This window comes from Coregonus lavaretus (assembly GCF_964263955.1).
Source record: "Coregonus lavaretus genome assembly, chromosome: 30".
In the NCBI taxonomy this organism is placed as follows: Eukaryota; Metazoa; Chordata; class Actinopteri; order Salmoniformes; family Salmonidae; genus Coregonus; species Coregonus lavaretus.
The window spans coordinates 29,744,206-29,770,137 of record NC_140017.1 but is presented as its reverse complement, the minus strand read 5'-3'; the positions used below and the strand labels follow the sequence as shown (position 1 = coordinate 29,770,137).

General features: G+C 42.2%; 1 protein-coding gene across 1 annotated transcript in view; it reads left to right on the top strand.

Annotated features, from left to right (window-relative positions):
- LOC311106194 (seizure protein 6-like) overlaps positions 1 to 22,043 on the top strand; it is a gene marked incomplete at both ends in the record, with an annotated part of 154,489 nt that extends 132,446 nt beyond the window's left edge. Inside the window, 5 exons of the mRNA XM_084148506.1 lie at positions 19,906 to 20,100; positions 20,233 to 20,271; positions 20,462 to 20,570; positions 20,940 to 21,045; positions 22,011 to 22,043. Coding sequence (XP_084004632.1) covers positions 19,906 to 20,100; positions 20,233 to 20,271; positions 20,462 to 20,570; positions 20,940 to 21,045; positions 22,011 to 22,043 — 482 coding nt within the window. The remainder of the gene's footprint in view (positions 1 to 19,905; positions 20,101 to 20,232; positions 20,272 to 20,461; positions 20,571 to 20,939; positions 21,046 to 22,010) is intronic.
- Between the last annotated feature and the right edge of the window lie 3,889 nt (positions 22,044 to 25,932).

Genomic DNA, 25,932 nt, shown 5'->3' with positions numbered 1-25,932 from the left:
GATATATTGTAGCAACATCTCAAGACATCAGTCAGGAAGTTAAAGCTTGGTCGCAAATGGGTCTTCCAAATGGACAATGACCCCAAGCATACTTCCAAAGTTGTGGCAAAATGGCTTAAGGGCAACAAAGTCAAGGTATTGGCGTGGCCATCACAAAGCCCTGACCTCAATCCTATAGAACATTTGTGGACAGAACTGAAAAAGTGTGTGCAAGCAAGGAGGCCTACAAACCTGACTCAGTTACACCAGCTATGTCAGGAGGAATGGGCCAAAATTCACCCAACTTATTGTGGGAAGCTTGTGGAAAGCTACCCGAAACGTTTGACCTAAGTTAAACAATTTAAAGGCAATGCTACCATTTGTGGGCTGTGGCAAGGGGTCCGGGCAGTTTACAACAGCCGACACTGGCCTACTCACTTCCTGCGTCAGTGTGGTGACCAGTGGGGGCAGCCGCAAGGGACATGGAGCCTTGCACTTCCTCTGGTACTCCTCCAGCCTGCCATGGACCTCCGCAGCCGTTCACTCATGCAATGGTTTGCACATGATTTTCAATGACAGCTCTGGGTTCAGACAGTGCTTGATGAACATGACAGTCAGAACACGTGACGGATTGTCTAGCTCCTTGTTCTGCCTCTTCAAACAGTCCTCTGCCACCTCTATGGCCCTGTTCAGTCTAATCCAGTAGTCAAATGGAGTCTCTCATTCTGTTACGCACTCCTCTCGGAAGAGGGAACGCAACACCATGCTACAACTCAACGTGGTGTGAAAGAGGTTTGGGACTGTAGGTGTGAGTAAGGATGACAAAAGGCAGAGAATACCGTTAACAGGGAATTTATTCCTTCGCACGGTAAGTTTGGGGAAAAGGGGCTGGACGGAACCAAAGCAAATAAAGTAAATATCAAAGCCCCCTCTCCTACCTTACCTGCCTACCCACTACTTACTTAACTAGCACCACCTGGCGCATTAACCAAAATACAAGGGATGGTCCGCCCAGGTCTTTCCTAGTGTGCATAGACAGTTAACTTCTACGGGTAATGTATGCCCGCGGGCCTCTTGCCTAAGCACTCCCTAGGTGCCTTCCCCTTCCCCCCTTGGGAACAAATGAAACAAAATAACACAAACTGGTTCACAACAAAACCTGAGAAAAACTCAGGACATTAAAGAAACTCTCTGATCAACAAACTAACACAAAACATTACAATCAGCTCTCACAGCAACAACTACACAGTACATACCAAATGTCTTAGCAACAACCAACATGCTATAACTCTCAGCCATTAGCCCTCTCTCTCATCTCTGGTCCCCCCCCCCCCCCCCCCCTTCTGAGCAACAGAACTGGGGCTTATATAGCTTCAGAAGGAGTTGGTAATTGGAGACAGCTGCGTCCTGACGAGGGCGCAGGGTCAGCTCTCCAATCATCAATGTTCATTGACCAATCAGCTGCTTGTTGGGGAATTTCAGGAACCCATTTCCTGAAATACATACATAAAAATACACAACCCACAACACAGAAACTGGGGAACGTAACACCTTCCATTGGCAACGTAGAATAAACATCAGCATGTCAGAGTTGATTGTGTCCCTAAAGTGATGCTTCAAAATGTCAAAAACCAGTCTAGGGCCCTGGCTTAAGTCAACTGGGTTACTGCGTAGGCTTACTCTGACCATATCCCGTGCCCGACCAGTCCGCTTGCCCAAATCTTAATCTGACCTCTCCTGCCAACTATAGCCCTTATTCTGCATGTACGCTAACATGAACTCCTCCAACTCATGCACTGTGCATTCTTCTGAACCATCCCCCCTAAAACACACTGGTTCCCTGACATCATTTTTCACCACTACAATTAGACTAGAGCTGTCCCCAACCTTGGTACCACCAACATTATCATCCTTCTGAAGTCCCACCCCATTTCCCATAGCCTTTGATTCCAAACAAGAGGCAATATTTTCACCACTACCTATGGAGTGACCTATCTGCTTAACAATGCCCGCCAGGAAATCCATAGACACATCCCCATTCCTAGGACTAGGTGAAACTGGCTCGAATGCAGTGAGTTGAGGTAGCTCTAAATCATGCAGAAGGCACACACTTGCCTGTGCAGTTGATCTGGCCAGAGGTGTGGAAGTGGAGAAATAGCTCCCCCCTACCCACTGACAGTGAAGGGTTAAACATGAACTCCCCTACCTCTCCCAAAACCAAAACTCTACATGTTATTTTTTAAGGAAATAAAAATCACAATCAATATCAACACACTCATAAAATCAGCTAGAATATAATGCACTCAAAATGAAAGTTCAGTGGTAGTTGCACCTGTCTCTAACAAGACCAAGAAACGCCCTCATAAATAGCTCTGTCGCCTTCGTGTGGCGAAGGCGTCGGAAAGTATATTATATTTCGTGTGGCGTTAATTGGCGTCGGAAAGTATATTATATTTCCCCCACTCACTCATGCTACCAGGAGCTTCCTGAGAATTCTGCTCGTGCAGAATGCGAAACAGTTTATATGCACACGCTAAGCCTCCGGTGTGCATCAGCACCCACGGTACTTCTTGAAGCCGGCTCGCGGATCCTCCCAGCCGGGGGAGTGGGCGGATTTTCTATCTTGGGCTGAGTACGCGCAGAATTCCCTCCACTAACCTCACTCCTTTCCAGTGCGTGTTGGGGTATCAGCCGGCCCTGGCACTTTGGCATCCGAGCCAGACTGAGGCCCCTGCGGTGGACGAGTGGTTTCGGCGTGACACAAAAACAGTTTTTATTCTTCTTATTTACATAAGTATTCAGACCCTTTGCTATGAGACTCGAAATTGAGCTCAGGTGCATCCTGTTTCCATTGATCATCCTTGAGATGTTTCTACAACTTGATTGGAGTCCACCTGTGGTAAATTCAATTGATTAGACATGATTTGGAAAGGCACACACCTGTCTATATAAGGTCCCACAGTTGACCGTGCATGTCAGAGCAAAAACCAAGCCATGTCCCCAAGAACACAATGGCCTCCATCATTCTTAAATGGAAGAAGTTTGGAACCACCAAGACTCTTCCTAGAGCTGGCCGCCCGGCCAAACTGAGCAATCGGGGGAGAAGGGCCTTGGTCAGGGAGGTGACCAAGAACCCAATGGTCACTCTGACAGAGCTCCAGAGTTCCACTATGGAGATGGGAGAACCTTCCAGAAGGACAACCATCTCTGCAGCACTCCACCAATCAGGCCTTTATGGTAGAGTGGCCAGACGGAAGCCACTCTTCACTAAAAGGCACATGACAGCCCGCTTGGAGTTTGCCAAAGGGCACCTAAAGGACTCTCAGACCATGAGAAACAAGATTCTCTGGTCTGATGAAACCAAGATTGAACTCTTTGGCCTGAATGCCAAGCGTCAAGTCTGGAGGAAACCTGGCACCATCCCTACGGTGAAGCATGGTGGTGGCAGCATCATGCCGTGGGGATGTTTTTCAGCGTCAGGGACTGGGAGACTAGTCAGGATTGAGGGAAAGATGAATGGAGCAAAGTACAGCGAGATCCTTGATGAAAACCTGCTCCAGAGTGCTCAGGAACTCCGACTGGGGCAAATGTTCACTTTCCAACAGGACAACGACCCTAAGCACACAGCGAAGTCAACACAGGAGTTGCTTCTCTGAATGGCCCAAACAGAGCCCAGACTTGAACCCGATCGAACATCTCTGGAGAGACCTGAAAATAGCTGTGCATCGACGCTCCCCATTCAACCTGACAGAGCTTGAGAGGATCTGCAGAGATGAATGGGAGAAACTCCCCAAATACAGGTGTGCCAAGCTTGTAGCGTCATACCCAAGAAGACTCGAGGCTGTAATTGCTGCCAAAGGTGCTTCAACAAAGTACTGAGTAAAAAGTCTGAATACTTAAATGTGATAAATGTGAATTAATTTGTTAACATTTCTAAAATCCTGTTTTTGCTTTGTCATTATGGGGTATTGTGTGTAGATTGATGAGGGGAAAAAAATATTTCATAAATTTTAGAATAAGGCTGTAACGTAACAAAATGTATAAAATGTCAAGGGATCTGAATACTTTCCGAATGCGCTGTATGTTTTTAAATAACATTCTTAGGGCTTTCTTTGAATGTTACTAATGTTTTCTTGTGTTTTTTATGGAAAGTTCTTAATGTTCTGAGAACGAAGGTTACGTATGTAACCACGGTTATGTGAGCTATATGGATCCCTCCAATATATTGGTATCACTCTGCGGCGGAGGGATACATCCGAGGTGAGGATTTACAGATTTACTCCCATGTACACCTGTGTCACGGCTGGGGTCCACCCATATATATAGACCCCGTGTCCACGACACACGTTCTCTACATCATTTTTGAGGCGCCTCAAGCACCGTAGAGGATTGGAGTGATCCATATAGCTCACATAACCGTGGTTACATACGTAACCTTCGTTATGCTTCACTATTTTGGATCACTCCAATATATTGGTATACCCGTATCAGATTTACTCGGTGCTAGAGACCCTGGCCAGCCAGCGGCGAAGTCCCAGCGCGGATCCGAGATGCAGGGTCGTCAATGTGGTTAGTGGAGGGGTCCCGGCACTGTTCCCGGAAGGGGAAGCGATGCCCAGGACCGCTGAACCAACCACAGAAGGAGGTGCCACATTTACCTTATAGTACCTAGCAAAGGTGCAAGAGGAAGCCCAGCTGGCTGCAGCACAGATATCAGCGAGGGGCACTCCTCTCAGTAGAGCCCAGGACGCAGCCACACCTCGTGTTGAATGTGCCACCACAGATCCCAGCACTGGCCTGCCAGCCAGGCGGTATGCAGTCGTAATCATGTCCACGATCCAGTGAGAGAGCCTCTGCTTTGATATCCCAGCCCCCAGGACTCTCTCACCATAGCAGACAAAGAGCTGGTCTGTTGTTCTCACTGACAGTGTCCGCTCCACATAGGCAGCCAGTGCCCGCACAGGGCACAGCATGCCGGAGGGAAGGCCAGACTCCCCCGCCACTGCCGGGGGGTCGTAAGCAGACAGGATAAAAGGGATGTTCACATGCCTGTCTGACAGAACCTTAGGGAGGAATGAAGGGTTGGGGCGGAGAGATATACTCCTCCCACCGGGGTCCATCCGGTCCACCCTGATGGTTGATGTAAGCCACCACTGTGGTATTGTCCGTTCTCACCAGGACATGTCTTCCCTTCAGATGTGGAAGGAGAGACCGCAGGGCCAGCAGTACAGCTCGGAGCTCTAGTGTATTGATGTTCCTGCCGCTCTAAGGGGATAGCCAACATCCGCTGGCCGACCTGCCCTGGGTCACCCCCCCCCCAGCCGATCTGGGAGGCACCTGTGCTGACCAGCTCCCGGAGGCACATCCTCAGCATCTACACCCCACCTGAGAGAAAGGAGTGACAGCGCCACCTCAACAATGCCCTGAGGCACTGTGCGGTCACCCGCAGCTGGCGGTGACGGTGGCACTTCGGGTGCAGCCAGTGGGAGTTGAACCACTGTTCGTCAGCAAGACCAACAGGCGTTGGCAGGTCAGGGCGGATACCACCCACCCCTGCCGAATGTGGTTGAGGCAAAATAAGATCGCCTGAACCCTTCTGGTGGGCAGGCGTGCTCTCATGAGGACTGAGTCCAGTTCCATGCCAATGAAGGCCACCCTCTGGGTGGGCATCAGACGACTCTTCTTGTTGTTTACAGTAATGCCCAGCCTGCCGATGTGGGTCAGGAGCGTGTCTCTGTCTGACAGGATCTGGGTCCTGGTCGGGGCACAAATCAGCCAATCGTCCAGGTAATTGAGGATCAACAATCCTCGGGATGTGAGAGGTGCCAGGTCCATGCACTTTGTGAAAGTGCATGGTGCCAAGGAGAGGCCGAAGGGAAGAACCATGAATTCGTAAGCCATCCCTTCGAAAGCGAATCGGAGGTACTGCCAATGAGCTGGGTGAACAGGAACATGTGTCGTAGTAGAAATATTTGACTAGATAATCAACTCAAAAATATCTCTCAAGACATCGGAACCTGTGAATTTAAGAATTTAGACTTTATTGCATAACAAAGCCTGAGCTTTGCTCCATGGAGCAACCACTGCTTATCCTGAACCGGAGTGCTCCTTTTTATACAGTCACACTGATACAACTGATGGTTACACCTCCCTATGTGAATCAATAGCATCTTTCAGTATCACATGTTGGCTGCTCACGAGGGCTACTTGCGCTTCTCTAAGTGGGGCCACTGTGTCTTATTAGTGGCATGACTCAAAAATTATGCACATACGTAGGTTAAAGAACAATCATACTCTGTATTGACTATATTCACTATCCAGGCATGCATCTGGAGTACAAAGTATCAATCATGTTCATTCTGTTTCACCATTATCATTTCATAACACATTATAGAACATATCCATTAATACTTAAACATGATTTAAACATTTATCATTTACCATCCTCCCTGGCCTTTGAGATTATGTGCATGTGGCCATGTGTCAGGTTATAGGGTCATAAGCAAAACAAATGATAACACTAGGTCCATTATTACTCCAATCCCCACACAGCCATCACGAGGAGTTGTATGTACATCACATGTCATAGACATACCCAGACCAGCTGCAGAGAGTCCATGAAAAACACATAAATGTCTCTGCTCTGTATTAACCTTTCAACTGGTTCTCAATCAATAAACATTTTAAGGCATATAGGTTTTTAATTTTACAACATATCCATGCTTATTACTAATATTATTATTTTACCTTTGACCTCTCCCTACATTTGCCTTAATGATACATAAAATAATACCATATATCCGCCCTATGGGACATTCCACCAATGTCCCATCAATACAAAGATTAATCACCCATATCACAAGTATTATAACTATCAAAATAATCAATATCCAAATCTAATCAAGTAATTGCCATGTCAACATCACTAAGCATTAATATTAATAAGTTATTCAGATCAGTCAGTCCACTTATAATTTATAATCATAATCAAATTAATTACCCAAAACAACTTTAGAATGACAATTCTTAATTAGTCACCTTTGTTCCATCATTCAAAGTTAAAACTCTCACCTTGGCACATATTGATACTGGCCGAATGTATATTTATATTATACTAATTCTAGCATTAACTTCCTCATAACAAGAATTACATCAGATCAGTACCCTAATGCATTGTCCAAATTACTATAAATTTAGTAGTGTATAATACCTCCTTAATCAACATACTACCTCAACTAACACTCCCTTCCTCTACCGGCACTCAATCTTCTGGCGTCTTCATTATGTTCTTCATTATGTTCTTCATTATGTTCTTCATAGTTCATCTTGGATTACCCATAGCAATGTCCCAATTCCAATGTCACACCTGAACCGCCACACCTCCACCATCATCCTGTTTTGTCCATGTGCAACCCAGTATACCCAAACTAGGAAGAACGTTGCCTTTGCATATACCTCTTTCCTCACATTCTTGAAAGAAAAAGCACAAAAGAGAAGGCATTTGATTGCTTTGATTTGACGCTGGATTCAGGTCTCCTGGCAGAGGTGGGTCAGACAGGAACGTCTTCAACGCCTTTGTTGTTCCTCTTCAGCCGAGTAGAGGATTTTTGGTTTTTATTGAGGTTTACACCATTCTGGGCCAAATTATCTCTGCAATGCATTACGACACCATCCGTAGTAACCTCAGGAAAGGACAGATCATAACAGTTTAGTTGAGTTCATTTCCAATCCAAAACATTCCTATTAACATTGTCTACATGTCTTATGTTTCATCACTCATTCTTAATACCCATTTCTATCTAATGCCTGATAGATTTTTCTTTGAGGGGTCCCTGTATTCCAAAGGCTATTTGTTTAAACACCCCCTATTTTCACATTCTCCCTTGAATTCTCCCAAACTATATAACCCAATTGTTTTACTTTAACATTCCTATATTTTTGCTCATAATCTTTTTGACATTACTCTGGTGTTTCCCTTTTCCTTGTTCCTATTCCAACAATTGCTTACACTTCTCTCTTCATCGTGGTTGATCATAAAATTGTTTATATTTAGGATTTCCTAAATATTACAAACATTCTGCTGGCCAATATGGTCTTTCCGAGTTCCTTATATGACAAAAGTTGTAGTTGAATCATAACACAGTCCTAGTAACTGTGAAGATTTTGAACTACTGTTAATTCTTTAAACGGAGATGTGGTGCATATTAGACTATTTTCTTTATTTAATTGTAATATAATATATTATACTCATCTATATCAATCATTGTTTAACGGCTCCTTCAATTCCCTTTCTTCTGTACTTGGTATAGCCCTAACATATACAGGGTTCAGTGCACTTTCCCAAGGAATAACTACTCCAATAACATTTCCCCTGGAAATCTAACACTAAATACTACATCAAATTGTTTATCTAAGTCTTGGACTGTTCTCCTTATTTCTATGATTCACCTGTCTCTTTCTTTCATTACCTTAAGGTCACACTACCCCATGTGACTTCCCCATACTCTTTGTGCTGGTTTCTCACACACCAATAATATTTTAACCCTTGTATTTTAATAGTGATCCCTTCCTGTATTTTTAGTTATGGTTCCTGCCTGTGCAAGAATATACATTCTAATCCTGTCTATATCCCTTCTATGTCTTGTTCTTCTGCTCTTTATTATTTATCAGTACTCCATTCCCCTTATTATCAGGTAACTAGTCAAGTACATAGAAATCAATGATGAGGATTTCTGGTGCGTCTTGGAGGTCTTGAAAGTCTCTCGGTGGTCTGGAATCTCTCGGCGGTCTGGAAGGTCCTTAAAGTCTCTTAATCATCAGTTCCCTCACTCTGGTACAATGGTTAAGATGATACCCGATACTCCCCTCTATCCGTACCATCGTTGGTATAACCTGGACAACGATGTGTATGGTCACTTCAGTTGTTAACCTTCCCCCGTCACTAGGGTCTCCGGATCAGCCAGAGTCCCTCTCAATCTATCGACATCGGTCTGTGAAAAGTGTCCTTCAATCAGCCTACCCATAGGGAAGCTCAGAGTTACTGCTGCAAAGACACAAGCACAGACACACACAAAAAACAACAATGCTACCCAATGGCTGAGGTTGGAACACTCCTATAGTGGGAAACATGAATCTTAGTATCTGTCTCCACCAGTTTTACCATCATTAAGGTAGCCAACAACACCTGGTACAGGCCCCTCCACATAGGGTCTTTCCAGCTCTTTCTTCTGTAGTCTTTTGCCATCACATAGACTCCAGGGCACAGAAAATACTCAGATTATCCTACTCAGTTGGGCATAGTTATCTTCACCCATGAATCATGAAAATAAAATCTTAAGAACATTGTTAGGTTAGATGAGACACAGTATGCTACTCATGTCCTCTCATCCGTCAAGAGAAGCCTTGAGATTATGAAGCACACCTGCTTCCAGCTTGTTGTAGTCCACTTATTTCATAGACAGACCACCTCTACACCATGCCTCCTATCACAAAAACAAAAATGATTTAACCTAACCCATAACACATTATTACTACTGCTCACATCCTTAATACACCTTGCATACTTCCCCACAAAACCATAATAAACCATTAAAACCTCTGTAATCCCAACTTCCCCCCTTGGACACATGGATCACATCGTGATTCATGTGTACAAAAAACAAAACAAAACAATATTGCCTATCAAACCTAAAATAATAACTAACCTTAAAATGACAACCCTTGAGCATATCTTTACTTAACTGTATTCCATAACACTATTCAAGGAATACTTCTCCTTCAGGACTAACTCTCTCACTTCATCCTTGTCCTGTTTAGACTAATTTATATATAGGATTTTTCCAAATTATAAACTTCACAATTATCCTTATTTTATCTAACCCCCTAATTCAGCATGCCTCTAGAATTCATAGTGCGGGTGATCAGGTCGCACTATAAAGCCAGGACAGATTTCAGAGGTCATTGAAATCATTAAATGAATTGTTTCATCCTATAGTATACTACTTCTAACAACCAACAAAACCTTTCATAAATGTTGTAATTCCTTAGTATAGCTCTTTTCAAAATAAATCATACATATTTACTTATCCCTCAGTAAATAAAACCCAAATTACATGCGTATGCCCCTTTAAGATATTTCACTTCCATCCTGTCAAAAAAAACCAAATAGAAATAAAAATCCTATACAACTAACGTTTCATACTAAGTAGTTTGTTTGTGGTTATTTGAACACCATATAGTAAAACAACAAACAAACAAAAATGGCCAGGCCTTATTTATTTTTGTAGCTCCCTATGACAACCTAAAAATAAAACTACTTAATTTTACTAACTAGTTCCACCCTAGCCGACATACTTTTTTAACCTCCCAATAAAGAAATCCCCATGTTCCTGCAAGAGAAAGTATACATGTCGTTAACATATAATCAACAATCCAAAGATAGTAATTACACACAAAACTTCATACATATCTCCCCAGTCCTATCTCACCCCTAACATAATATTATAGGAGACTCCCATCAATCCTTAAAAGAAAACTTCCACTTAGAAGACACTAGATAATAACACATTTTATCAAGTTAACTACACCTTCCACTATAAACCTATAACCCCATTTTAGTAATTTAAACGTCGCAAACTGTTGCATTGATGTTTTTTTTCTTCTTTTTTTTCTAAAATATAAACTTATTGTTTCATAATCCAAAACCCATAAAAAGATGTCTACTTAATCCATCAAGTCAACAGCAACAACTACCTCCCCAGGTTCAACGTACTATAAACAAATTATCGTTATCTGAAGTAATAAAACATCATCATAACTCACTGCTGTTTAAACAAACTATATAATGTCATAACAAAATGATCAATTATCAAATATCGTTCCTTATTCAACTACCAAGACATGTTCTTCATTAGTTAATCGTCTCCACAAAGCAATACTACCTAATAACATATTCTCATTCTCCTAAATATAAATAATTACTTCTATTAAACAATCCCATTCAACATCAAGTCAACCTGTCTCATCACCCAATTAACTTATTTTTTAAACCCTCTACAATATCTATCATACTCTACCGCTAATTTCCCTCATAACGGTACCTCAACAGATGACAAATTATTTTATATTTATAGTAAAAACCAATAAAACATCCAATTCACCAATATGCAATTTCAATTACTATGTTATCCTATCCGACATGGATTGGTAGGACATCTTTCCTATAATGTTATCAATGAAACCAGTAATTCACATCAATAACATCAATGTAAAAGATTTGCTTTCTGTCCCCTACTGGATTCGAACCAGGGACCCTCTGCACACATTGACAACATTCACCATCGAAGCACCGTTACCCGTCGCTCCACCAGTGCCACACAAAGCATTACTTCCAGTTCATAGAGCAAGTGACGTCACCCAACGAAAACCGCACTAGCTCTCACCGCTAACTAGCTAGCAATCTCCTGCCGATAACATTCAACCTTCCACGACCTCCCACAAAACACGCGATCCCCGTACACCTAACGTAACCAGCAAGCCCCAATGTCCAACATCCACAGACAAAAATGGAAATTATTCAATTTTTCCTAGCAGACCTAATAAACCACTTTCAAACAGCGTTCTGCATTTACCTCTATCATAGGGTTTAAAAACGAACTTAACAACATTAACCATCCTAAATTGCCGTAGTAACGTCATGTTTGGTTCAGTTGATCTATTACCATATAAGACATTCACTTCTCCATGCGTAGTAAACTATATCCTATTTCTCCTGTAATCAACTAAAATCATAGCCACGCAATTAAACCATCACTCCGCCATTATCAGAATGAATGAATCTATTAATACAGTGAAGGAAAAAAGTATTTGATCCCCTGCTGATTTTGTACCTTTGCCCACTGACAAAGAAATTATCAGTCTATAATTTTAATGGTAGGTTGATGTGAACAGTGAGATACAGAATAACAACAAAAAAATCCAGAAAAACGCATGTCAAAAATTTTATAAATTGATTTGCATTTTATTGAGGGAAATAAGTATTTGACCCCCTCTCAATCAGAAAGATTTCTGGCTCCCAGGTATCTTTTATACAGGTAACGAGCTGAGATTAGGAGCACACTCTTAAAGGGAGTGCTCCTAATCTCAGCTTGTTACCTGTATAAAAGACACCTGTGCACAGAAGCAATCAATCAATCAGATTCCAAACTCTCCACCATGGCCAAGACCAAAGAGCTCTCCAAGGATGTCAGGGACAAGATTGTAGACCTACACAAGGCTGGAATGGGCTACAAGACCATCGCCAAGCAGCTTGGTGAGAAGGTGACAACAGTTGGTGCGATTATTCGCAAATGGAAGAAACACAAAATAACTGTCAATCTCCCTCGGCCTGGGGCTCCATGCAAGATCTCACCTCGTGGAGTTGCAATGATCTTGAGAACGGTGAGGAAACAGCCCAGAACTACACAGGAGGATCTTGTCAATGATCTCAAGGCAGCTGGGACCATAGTCACCAAGAAAACAATTGGTAACACATTACGCCGTGAAGGACTGAAATCCTGCAGCGCCCGCAAGGTCCTCCTGCTCAAGAAAGCACATATACAGGGCCGTCTGAAGTTTGCCAATGAACATCTGAATGATTCAGAGGAGAACTGGGTGAAAGTGTTGTGGTCAGATGAGACCAAAATCGAACTCTTTGGCATCAACTCAACTCGCCGTGTTTGGAGGAGGAGGAATGCTGCCTATGACCCCAAGAACACCATCCCCACCGTCAAACATGGAGGTGGAAACATTATGCTTTGGGGGTGTTTTTCTGCTAAGGGGACAGGACAACTTCACTGTATCAAAGGGACGATGGACGGGGCCATGTACCGTCAAATCTTGGGTGAGAACCTCCTTCCCTCAGCCAGGGCATTGAAAATGGGTCGTGGATGGGTATTCCAGCATGACAATGACCCAAAACACACAGCCAAGGCAACAAAGGAGTGGCTCAAGAAGAAGCACATTAAGGTCCTGGAGTGGCCTAGCCAGTCTCCAGACCTTAATCCCATAGAAAATCTGTGGAGGGAGCTGAAGGTTTGAGTTGCCAAACGTCAGGCTCGAAACCTTAATGACTTGGAGAAGATCTGCAAAGAGGAGTGGGACAAATTCCCTCCTGAGATGTGTGCAAACCTGGTGGCCAGATACAAGAAACGTCTGACCTCTGTGATTGCCAACAAGGGTTTTGCCACCAAGTACTAAGTCATGTTTTGCAGAGCGGTCAAATACTTATTTCCCTCATTAAAATGCAAATCAATTTATAACATTTTTGACATGTGTTTTTCGGGATTGTTTTGTTGTTATTCTGTCTCTCACTGTTCAAATAAACCTACCATTAAAATTATAGACTGATCATTTCTTTGTCAGTGGGCAAACGTACAAAATTGGCAGGGGATCAAATACTTTTTTCCCTCACTGTATATCCTTTCTAAGTAAGCTACAAGTAACACCAAACACTTGCTATAGTTCACCATCATATATTGAAATCATCCATTTATCACAATCCAATTTATCTATAGACATATTTCACCATTGTCACTCGTTTAATCTAGCAAAACCTCATTCAATGACTAAAAATTATTACCACGTAGTCTCCTCTCCATTAACATTTTAGTCATTTAGCAGATGCTCTTATTCCAAGCGACTCACAATTAGTGTGCTCATACATTATTATACTTATACTAGCCCCCCTTGGGAATCGAACACCCAACCCTGGCGTTGTAAGCACCGTGCTCTACCAACTGAGCTACAGAGGACCACAGATGAGCGTATAGTGCCTTTTTCTGATAATATTATAATTGTAGGCTATTGCTAATTACTGTAGGCTAAAGTAATTACTAATTACTTTAGTTTAAAATATAAGTTTGTTTATTCAACAAATCTAGAACCCACTATAGCATAATAGCCAAAGCTTCTTGCATCCCCTAATTCACATAACGAAAATACATTATCATTCTAGAATTCAACTATTCGCATACATTACTGATGTCACGCAAACCATAGAATAAAGTAATAACAATTAGAATTTTGTCAAATAAATGTTTTCCATCCAACTATTCAAACTTTCTTTAAATAACTCTTTCAGCTCGATACAGTCAAACAAGTATGACTCTCTTTTAACCGGAAACTAATTCATGGCATTAGTAAAGTCTATTCACATCTCAACAATAACTAATAATCCTGACTGTTCCTTCAATCTAAACAACCCACAACTATAGCTAAACTATACTTAGAAAACCTAGACTCTGTTCAGCGATGCAGAATCTATGCTTTATTGAAATGACAAGTTAATCCTCCTTTATTCCAATGATAATGGTCAGTAGTTTTAGTATCTGGCACATACCACACTTTATCAGAAAATAGCTTTGAAGGACACAGATCTCACACGCTCAACGTAATCAACTTAGCAGTCAACAAGTCAAACCCCACATTCATTGATTTGGAAACAGATCTAACGACCAACCAAATGAATTATATATCTGCTTCTGAAATAATAGATAGTTATTACAATGCTTAATTCTACCACATGTCCTATGTACTCTCTCCCATTTCCACGTATGTCTACGTGTTTGGGCAAGTCAACACCTATAAGTTTATCCAATCCCTCGTATTAAATCACACTCACGTACAATTCATTATATTCCAATATATTCATATCTACCAAACCATTCATGTTTCTAATTATTCTTTATTGCCACAATCTGTTAATCACCATCTAGTCTCAGCGGAACAACCAACAAATTACCCAAATCCTTTCCCTCAGTCATAGAATCCTCCTAGAATCATATATGCTGGTCACTATTCCCTGATCTTACAAAATTCTATGACAGGCATTGTTGTACGAAACTCCAAGATATAATTTACAAGAAAAGCTTATTATTCCAACGTATATATAATTATCAAACACACCTCTATATCTCATCATTCAAACTTCAGAGTGCGACTAATTTACATCATTATACCACTTTTATTCCATATTTATACAATGTTGTTCTTAAACGCCCTTAATTACTTTGTATAACCTACAGGAATATTTTATTCTATCAAAAGGCCCAAATTTGGAATGTTAACCCTATCCTAGTTATTATTTTACTGTAGTCAATTTATCATAATACTGCATCACCTCTAAAGTTTCTAAATATAACGTCAGAAACATACCCTAACAGATTTATCAAAATACAATGCATAAACGTCATATGACCACACCGGTACACGTGACCTGTTCCTCCAACAGGATTTATTCTACCCCTCCTGGTAACGTGAATTTTCTACACTCAGTTGGTCAATGAATATCCACGCACCATTTATTCTTCTCTTTCCTAATGTGAGATTGGGCACACCCTTTCTCCATCAGACAGAAGCTTCAAACAACCTCAAATATATTTCCTTTCCTTACAGAAAGGCTATTTACTTGCAGGATTTCTTATTATTCTCACTCACACAGATGAGCAGCCACTTGTGCCCAAATGAATCAGACAGTTGAATGACTCACAGCCGCCCAAGCAACCCATTCCCCATATGAGATGAGCAGACCTACTCTATATATAACACTTTATCAAAATTTTGAAGCCCTTGTAGCTATTTAACCCGTTCACCTACTCAGGATGACCTAACTTTTTTTACCTGATCGACCCTACCTAATATTGGCTTCATCACAACCCAGGATGATTCCCTACCTACCTGTGCAGACCTCCAACAAAGAATTCCTCATCAGAGCGGTATCCGTAGCCACCTGCCCGTTCAGTCCTCTGGAATGCTAATTTTAGCTCTCCAAAGCGGTATCCACAGGATTTCTATTTACTTAGCCCCCTAGGTATTACACTTCCTCAACACACCTGGACTTCTACTACGCTTTCCTAAGCGACCTGTCAATTCTGCCCTATTTTTTCTGTTTCACTTTCTCAACATAGAAAAAGAAGCGGTATTACCCAGGATTTCTGCCTACCTAAGCAGTCCTCAAGACGATTCACTTCCCCCAACACGTCTAAAGCGGTATCTGCAGGACTTAACATGTTATTGTCTGATCGCTCAACCAGCTGTACAACCACCCGTGTCGAAATGACCCAGACAAAGCGATCAGCAAGATCAATCAAATGAATCAAATGAATCAAATGAATCAAATCAATTGAACAGACGGTTCAGACAAACAACAGCGACATGTATTCTTAAATTCAAAAGCCCCTAGTCTCTAATTTTCTGGTTCTTAAATTTGGAGAGACCTACTTGGTATTTCTTTAGATGTTGCCGAGCCCCCGATCGGACCACACAAACATTATACTATTTAAGTAAGAACTTGGCTTACCTTTTAAAAGCGGCCACTTTTGTTTGTATGGTCCGTCCAAGCCGTTTCACAACTGCAAATGTATACCGTCACTGATCCCTATCAGGTCCCATCTGGGGTGCCAATTATGTCGTAGTAGAAATATTTCACTAGATAATCAACTCAAAAATATCTCTCAAGACATCGGAGCCTGTGAATTTAAGAATTTAGACTTTATTGCATAACAAAGCCTGAGCTTTGCTCCATGGAGCAACCACTGCTTATCCTGAACCGGAGTGCTCCTTTTTATACAGTCACACTGATACAACTGATGGTTACACCTCCCTATGTGAATCAATAGCATCTTTCAGTATCACATGTTGGCTGCTCACGAGGGCTACTTGCGCTTCTCTAAGTGGGGCCACTGTGTCTTATTAGTGGCATGACTCAAAAATTATGCACATACGTAGGTTAAAGAACAATCATACTCTGTATTGACTATATTCACTATCCAGGCATGCATCTGGAGTACAAAGTATCAATCATGTTCATTCTGTTTCACCATTATCATTTCATAACACATTATAGAACATATCCATTAATACTTAAACATGATTTAAACATTTATCATTTACCATCCTCCCTGGCCTTTGAGATTATGTGCATGTGGCCATGTGTCAGGTCATAGGGTCATAAGCAAAACAAATGATAACACTAGGTCCATTATTACTCCAATCCCCACACAGCCATCACGAGGAGTTGTATGTACATCACATGTCATAGACATACCCAGACCAGCTGCAGAGAGTCCATGAAAAACACATAAATGTCTCTGCTCTGTATTAACCTTTCAACTGGTTCTCAATCAATAAACATTTTAAGGCATATAGGTTTTTAATTTTACAACATATCCATGCTTATTACTAATATTATTATTTTACCTTTGACCTCTCCCTACATTTGCCTTAATGATACATAAAATAATACCATACATGGAAGTACGCATCCCTCAGGTCCAGCGTCACAAACCACTGGTCTCTAGACACGGCCTGCAACATGCGGGCTGGGGACAGCATGTGGAACCTCAGTACCTTCAAGTACCCATTGAGGTTGCGGAGGTCCAGAATCGGTCGAAACCCTTTGTCTCTTTTTGGGACCACAAAATAAGTGGAGTAGAACCCACCTAGCTGTCCTGTTGCACCCTTGTCCAGGAGTGAGGAGATCTCCAGCAGCAGGGATTTCTTCTTCAGGGGGTCGGCCACTGTGGTGACACGAAGGCCCCTGAAGGACGGGGGCCAGCACCGGAATTGGAGTCTGTACCCCTCGAGCATTGTGGACAACACCTAGGGGGACCACACCCTCCTCCCACTTTGCCCTTTTAGACCGGGAGAAGCTGCCGATCAAGGTGGTCCCAGCGGTCCGACTCCTGCCCCCGTTCAGGACTGGCAGCAGATGGGCCCTGTCTGCGGTGGCTCCAGCCACGCTTCCTGGGAGGGGTACTGGGCCCAGTAGAGGGAGTAACAGTTCACTGGTGCACCACTCCTGAGGGAGGGAGCTCATCCCCAGCCTGAGCCCGATCCTGGCTGACCCACTCGCGCATGGCCTCCAATCGTGCCAGGCGCAGGCGTTCTGAGAACACCACACAAAACAGGCATCCAGTAGGGTGCTCCACCACCCTCTCCGTGTGGCTCAAACCCAGGCAGTGCATACACGAGGTATGCAGATCCCCAGGGGGGATGCCACCATCACACCTGTCACAAAGGGAAGCCATAAGCTCAGCCAAGCCAACAAGGCCACGGAGCAGGGGTCCGACGCCCTGGGAGAGCTTATGTCGTGACCCGCTTGGAGGAATAGGAACCTGGTGAGGGATAAATTACCCAGTAGCAGGTAATGGATTTGATTTTTTAGTTTTTTAGTTTTTGTTTTACGCCAACTGCAATATTACCTAGCCAATTTAATTTCCAAGCAGCAAAAACAGCACCATATGATGGAGTAACTCCGTTAAGGAACTCCAAAGTTAATTTCTCAACTTAGTGGAAAGCCCACCACGATACTCTTACATTCTGCAGGTGAAAGAACAAGAAAAGAAACCTGCAGGGTAATTAGCAGCATGTTAAAGCAATTCACAACACACACATAGAACAAGCCAGTTGGCAAGTTGTTTAAGGTAAATTACAGTTTGTGCAGAAAGAGCCACCATACTAATGGATGCACACGGAGTCGTAGTGTAACGCTAACGAAACACAAGTACCACAAACCACGGGCGGAAGATACATACCAACCGCGCGCAGCGAGTGGACACTCAAGAGGAGGGGCTGGCCATGTGGCCAGCTGCTCCAGGCTGCAAACAGCCAGTGAGTATACTTCCACGCAAGATATTGCGAACTTCAGAAAGTTTGTACCTCAAACCATACAGACGTCCGCCGAGAAAATGAAAGAGAACGTGTGTTGCGGCCATGGGGTCTATATATAGGGGTGGACCCCAGCCGCGACACAGGTGTACACGGGAGTAAATCTGTAAATCCTCACCTCGGATGTATCCCTCCGCCACGGAGTGATAGCAATATATTGGAGTGATCCAATATAAATAGAACCATGAGGAAACCTGCAGAAAACGGTATGCTGAAGTACTGAAATTCCCATAGAAGAACATTGTTTGTCAAACCTGCAATATGTAACTTTTGGGGGGCGACCTGACCAAATTCACATAGAAATGTGAGATAGATCTGTCATTCTCATGAAAAGCAAGTCTAAGAAGCGGTAGATCTGTTCTATGTGCTCTATTTCGTTTTTGCATTTTTTTACTTTCGGTTTTGTACACCTGCTTCAAACAGCTGAAAATACAATATTTTAGGTTATTGAAAATATATTTCACAGCGGTTTAGATGGTACAATGATTCTCTACATGATACATTGCTTGTTTTGTCACAGAAACTGAAATTAGGCGAACTATTAGAATTTTAGCAACCAGGAAATGGCGGCACGATTTCTGCACATTGCACCATGTTCTGAGAACATTACTTTAAATAGAACCACGAGGAAACCTGCACAAAACGTTATGCTGAAGTACTGACATTTCCACAGAAGAACATTGTTTCTTAACATTCTCTGAACAATTTGAGAACATTACTTTAATAGAACCATCAGGAAACCTTATGCTGAAGTACTAAAATTCCCACCTGGTTTTCAGAACGTTATTTGCTAGCTGGGTATCCCGCACCATTTCCAGAACATTGCCATCTGGTTTTCAGAACGTTATGTGCTAGCTAGGTATCCCGCACCATTCCCAGAACATTGCCACCTGGTTTTCAGAACGTTATGTGCTAGCTGGGTATCCCGCACCATTCCCAGAACATTGCCACCTGGTTTTCAGAACGTTATGTGCTAGCTGGGTATCCTGCACCATTCCCAGAACATTGTGGGAAGGTTGTATGCAAAATAACCATAAGATAACCACACTCTCACCAAGCTTTAAGAAACATACGGTTCTCAGAATGTTATGTGCTAGCTGGATTGGCAGTGTGTCCAATTCATACAATACAACAAGAGTTTTACTAGTTATTTACAAAAATAAATGATATGATGACTGTGTGTGTGTGTCTGCGTGTGTGTCCTGTCCACTCCTCTCTCAGCGGTGACCTATGAGCCTTGCAGGAACCCTGGCACCCCGTCTTACAGCACCCAGATCTCAGAGAAGCCTCTCTACCAGGCCGGGGAGATGCTGCGCTTCTCCTGCCTCAGAGGCCATGAGCTGCTGGGGGAGCCAGTCCTCCGCTGTGTCCCTGGACACCCTTCACAGTGGAGCAGCCTGCCCCCTGTCTGCAGAGGTAGGAACTGCGGACATGTACTCCCCTGTGTGTGTAGTTCACTCTGGCATTGTTCACAGTAGGTCATGATGAACAATATATCTGTCTGTATGTTTTAACACCTGTGTTCTGATGTTCTCCATTCCTTTACAGCCTCCTCAAAGGAGTTTATAAATGGACGCAGGTTAGACTGTAAGTGCCGTCATGTCTGCAGAGCAATCGTTAGATCTTTCAAATTAAAACATGAAGTCAAGACCTAATAAAAAAATGAAATACGGTACTTCCCAGCAACTTCAAGTGTGCTACATTGAAGTGTGCATCTTTAGGTTATCATAACAGTTGAGTGTGTCCCTGTTGAATCCTCTACCTCTCTGCTCACCAGTTGCCAATGCAGACTACATCATGGAGCGAGCCAATATAGCTCTAACAGTCTTTATACCAGTGGCCCTCATCATGGTCTTCATCATCGGGATCTACCTCTACTTCTCTAAGTAGGTCTAGTATGTGTACTTTATATAGATTAAAAAATACTTTGAAAGTATGAAAGCTATCATCATCCATCGTACCTAGTAGTCTAACCAGTGCTTGACTTTGACTGAAATAGGTGCCGGTACTGATTTTGGGTGCCGGTACTGTTTATATTTAGGTGCAGGAGCTCCACAATACTTTTGAGATAATATTCTATAAAGAGGAACAGAAGCCCAAGCAGGAGAACGTTTGAGGTGCCGGTACTCAGCTCCAGTGAGCTCCTGCCCAAGTCAAGCACTGAGTCTAACCAATAGCTATAGACCCAACAGGTTCTGTTATAATGTTGTAAGTATACTATGCTGCCCTTGTGACACTATGTGTGTGTTCTCTAGGGTTCAGGGGAAGCCTCTGTGTCTTCCCATGTCAACCTCCTCACCATATGACCACATCCCAGGAGAGTCCACCTTCGACAACTCCCTCTACGAAACAGAGACCACAGTACGTTCTGATATAGAGATATTCACTGGTTCTTTAAGATGCCTGCTGGAATTATTAAGCCCCCCAAAATTTTGAAATCAGACGCTGTCATTCGTGTCTGAGATGATGCACTTAAAGCACCATCTAGTTTGCCATATTGCTGGTTCATTCACCAAATCTAATTTACCGTTAGGTGATGTTATAGAAATAGGATTGAGGGGTGTAAAGCTATACTCCATTCACCTTCAATCATAGACAAGGGCCATTTCATTACACCTGATGCAGACAAAAGGTTGCCTAGTTAATTTGACAAAGCATAGCTTTATTATTTGACAGAGTGCTATGACATGGTTCAGACATGGGTTCAAATAGTATTTGAAAGAAAGATGACACTTTCATGCTCATGCTTTCAGATAACTAACGAATGTCTGTCTGTATGTCTGTCTGTTTCTCTATCCTTCCATGACTGCACTCCTGAAGAACAACGAGGTGAGACTAAGCGTTAGGCTGCAACCTGCTTATTAAGCCTCCAGTCTGTCTGTCAGTCAGTCTTCATCAATTCCACACTCTGATTCTGCAGCCTGAACCTATTACACAGCGTAAGCTTATTGAACTAAAGGCCACAGTAGGTTGAGCGCATTTAAATGGGTCAGAGGAGAGGGACAAACCTCTAATCAAAAAACCTAATCAAAGTTTATTGGTCGCGTACACAGTTTTGCAGATGTTATCACAGGTGCAGCGAAATGCATATGTTTCTAGCTCCAACAATATCTAGCAATACAATACAATAAAATACACACATAATCTAAATGTAAAAAAACGAACAAAAGAACGAACAAGAAATTAAGACATATCAGAACGAGCAATGTCAGAGTCCGGAATATAAATAAATATATACTGTATGCATGTGAATGGTGTGTATAGACAATGGTGTGTATAGACAATGGTGTGTATAGACAATTCAAAATCATTGTCCCCTCTCTCAGGTGAAAATGGAAAAGCCTCACAGTTTGGGCTGACCACCTCCACACACTAAATATATCTCTGTGATATCCCTATCATAGTCTACAAACAGATGTGTGTTATCACATGGCTCATTCACAAAAAGAGGAATGGCCTTTGTGATTATAGTAAGAATATGATCTACTGTACTTCTCAGTATACCTTCTTGTGTACAAGCTTGTCCCTAATTCAGAACTATGTCCTAATTTCACAGGACACAAGAGAGTATGAGGTTTCCATCTAGAGGCACGACTACGTGTTTCAGCATTGACAGGTCTGGTCTTAAGACGGTTTGTTTTGTGGAAGTTTGTCTGCACTCCTCCTCTCTCCGATAACTCCTCAGACCCCCCCCCCCCCCTCACACCTCTCTCCACTTGCCTCCACCTTTTCCTGTCTGCTGAACATATCTCTGCCCAGCCCACAGTGGACATCGGCCATCACTGCAAAGACTGGAAAACATGTTATTTTTGTAGAGCTTCAACAGCAATGGCCTAACAGCAGTGTTTATACCGTTTTTATCCTGAGATGATCAAACCGTAAAGACGTCAGTCCAATGTGGAACCTCACAAACAGGAAATGCTGAGTTTGTATCTAGTCCGAAAAATAGAATGTGTAAATACAACAGGATATGTTTTTCACACAGCTTGTAGGGAATTTGTATTTTTCTTTTGAGGCAAGGCACACCACAAAAGAGCTAGATTGTTCAAGGGATAATTGGAGGGATATCATAATAACTTGATGGACTCTTAAACCTTTCAAATACAATGGACAATTTAAACATATTTTCATTTTTTGGTACAATAGCTCCAAATTGTAAAGATGACCCTCTCAAACATGTAAACACACCTCTTTTTTTAATGCAACCTGCTATGATTAAAAACATCTGAATGTGCCTTAAATTGAAGGCCCTTATTAAGCAATGTTCATATCATGTATGTTTCGGATATGTCATTGGTTCATCATAGATTATTACATTGTTGATTTCATATGGATCATAAAATAAAGATATAGTAATGCAAAGAAAAAGTAATTTAATTTATTCTCATTCACTTTTGTTCACAATTGTATGTGTGTCTTCAACATGCTGATTAAAAGGTATTCATTAATGATATTGGACTGGCAAATCTCTGAAAAAGTCAACATGGAAAAGTGTATGTAAGTTCTAGTGCTATTGGTTTTGTGATGAAAACCAGGGAAGGTTCAAGCTTAAGAAGTCACTGTTGTGGATTGGGGAATTCTCAAAAACTGATGCAACGTATTTGTCTAAAATAATATAGCTGACTCATCACCATTCAAACTCTTTTTTAAAATTATTGTCAGATGATAATATTTATTAATACAAACAGGTGTGATGACAATGATTATAATTATATTTATTAAGGTTTACTGGTTCACTTCAATAATCATTTTGCCCTCTGAGTCGTGCATCTAAATTTGCCCTGATACATATACATGAATAAAGCAGAGCTGAAGGAAGCAAGAACGTCCTTGAAAGAAGTGGAGAAAACCGCATAACACTGGAGAAAGTTTTTGTCAGATGACCTATGCTCCTCAATTAGTCAAAGTAAGTCAAGTATACGTGAATGGAGCTACCTCTGACAGTGTAGAGGTTTGGGGTTGGGGGTGTAGCAGACTTGTGTCCGGTGTAGCAGTGAAGGGGTGGTCTTCCCGTATAGGCTACATAAATGTATACTGCACACTGGAGAACGTTTTTGTCAGATGACCTATGCTCCAATGAGTCAAAGTAAGTCAAGTATACATGAATGGAGCTACCTCTGACAGTGTAGAGGTTTGGGGTTGGGGGTGTAGCAGACTCGTGTCCGGTGTAGCAGTGAAGGGGTGGTCTTCCCGTATAGGCTACATAAATGTATACTGTTCCCTATACATTATCTTTGACCCTATAGAGCCTTTACCCACCCTGGGTAAGATTACCAGTGAAAACAAGACCATTGAACACGCTCTTTGGTCTGGTACCATCTATAGTTAGGTAATTTATGTTAGAATAATAGTCTAACATTTTCTGATATAAGCAGACATTTGTAACTGACAGCGATGGGGAATAACTGGCACATATATATTAATAACTGCCGGGGAAACTGTGAATCGTTGTATACTTGTGCCTCACACTATTGTCTTGTCATGTAACATCAGCACCATCTACTGGTCACCAAAAATACTGCAACAAGGGAGGGGTTTAACTTGCATTTCCCTCGAAACAATGTAATTTTTTGAAAGACTGACAATGAGTCAAGTCTAGAAAACTTAGTGGACTCTAACAAATGATTGTTGTGGGAACATAACCCTGTATAGAGATGAGATGTTTCCTGATCTGTGAGAAAATAAGGAGAATGTTGTTGACCCAGTTTTATCTTGCTCCATCGTTTACCTCTGCCCTGCCACTTACCGTTCACTTCTAACAAAATATGGGAAGGAGAAGAGGCATCGATATAGATAGAACATTTGACAACAGTGCAGACACACTGGCACCTAGTCTACTAAAATGGGGTGACTAGACAAAAAAGTGCTTATGGTAAAATCGGCTGACAAATACTTCCCAAATAAGACAACATTATGTACAATACTAGCTATCCTCATTCATTACAATTCAATCAAACTTTTTGGAGTAGCCTAATAGCAAAAATAACAACTTTGAATAGCCCAACCGGCCGCCAGATGGCGCCATTATTCATTTTACGGCGTTTGCGACATAAAATGAATAATACTGCCATCGGGCGGCTGGTTGGGCAAAACTTTGATCTTAGAGAGGGAGAGGTCTCTGTGGAGAAGATGGCGGAAGTGGATGCTGAGTTCGAAGCAAGCAGCGCGTCGAGCAAAGTTGGCGAAGACGAATGTTCTGAATGGACAACAGGAGTATCGAAAACTGGAACAAAAAGGAAATTGTCTAAAATTGGAGTGGAGGATACGTGTATGAATGATAATGAATCACGTCTTGTTGGGATGCATATGTGGGAGACCCGTTTCAGGTGTCTCAAATGGTGAAGTCTGCGCTTGGAAAAGTGGAGTCTGTCAGAGTGACCAGGAGTGGTCTTATTTTGATTAATTGTATTTCTGAAGAACAGAGGAAGATTGCAGTGGGCCTCAAGAATCCGGACAACATAAATTTTGTGTTTTGAACTTCTGAGTAGAACACCTCAAAGGAGTTATCAGGGGGGTGACGACGGATGTTCAGGTTGAATAGCTGAAGAGAATTCCTCGTGTGGTTGGTGCCCGGCTTCTGACCCGCTTGGTGAATGGAGAAAGGTCTGTAGGTCCTGTTTTTCGACAAAGAGCAAATACCTACGCATGTTAACCTTGGTTATGGAAGATACGCTCTAAGAGCTTTCATCCCCAAACCACTGCAGTGTAAGAATTTGGCCATGTTTCAAGTGTGTGCAGACAATACTGAAGAACAGTGGTGTAAAGAACTTAAGTAAAAATACTTTAAGTACTACTTAAGTAGTTTTGGTATCTGTACTTTACTTCGATCACGTTTCAGGAGAAGACCCAGATGCAGACAGTGTCGAAGTAAAAGTTTATTACAAAAACAGGGAGCAGGCAAACGACAGGTCAAGGGCGGCAGAGGTCAGGAATCCAGATCAGAGTCCAAACGGTACAGAATGACAGGCAGAGGTCAATAATCCAGGGTGGTAGGAAAACAGGAATTTAGAAAAGACAGGCGCAAGGGGAAAACCGCTGGTAGGCTTGACAAAACAAACTAGCAACAGAGAACACTGTTATAAATACACTGGGGAAGATGGGCGACACCAGGAGGGGGGTGGAGACAATCACAAAGACAGGTGAAACAGATCAGGATGTGACAACTTCACTACGTTCCAAAATAAAATAATGTACTTTCTACTCCATACATTTTCCCTGACACCCCAAAGTACTCGTTACATTTTGACA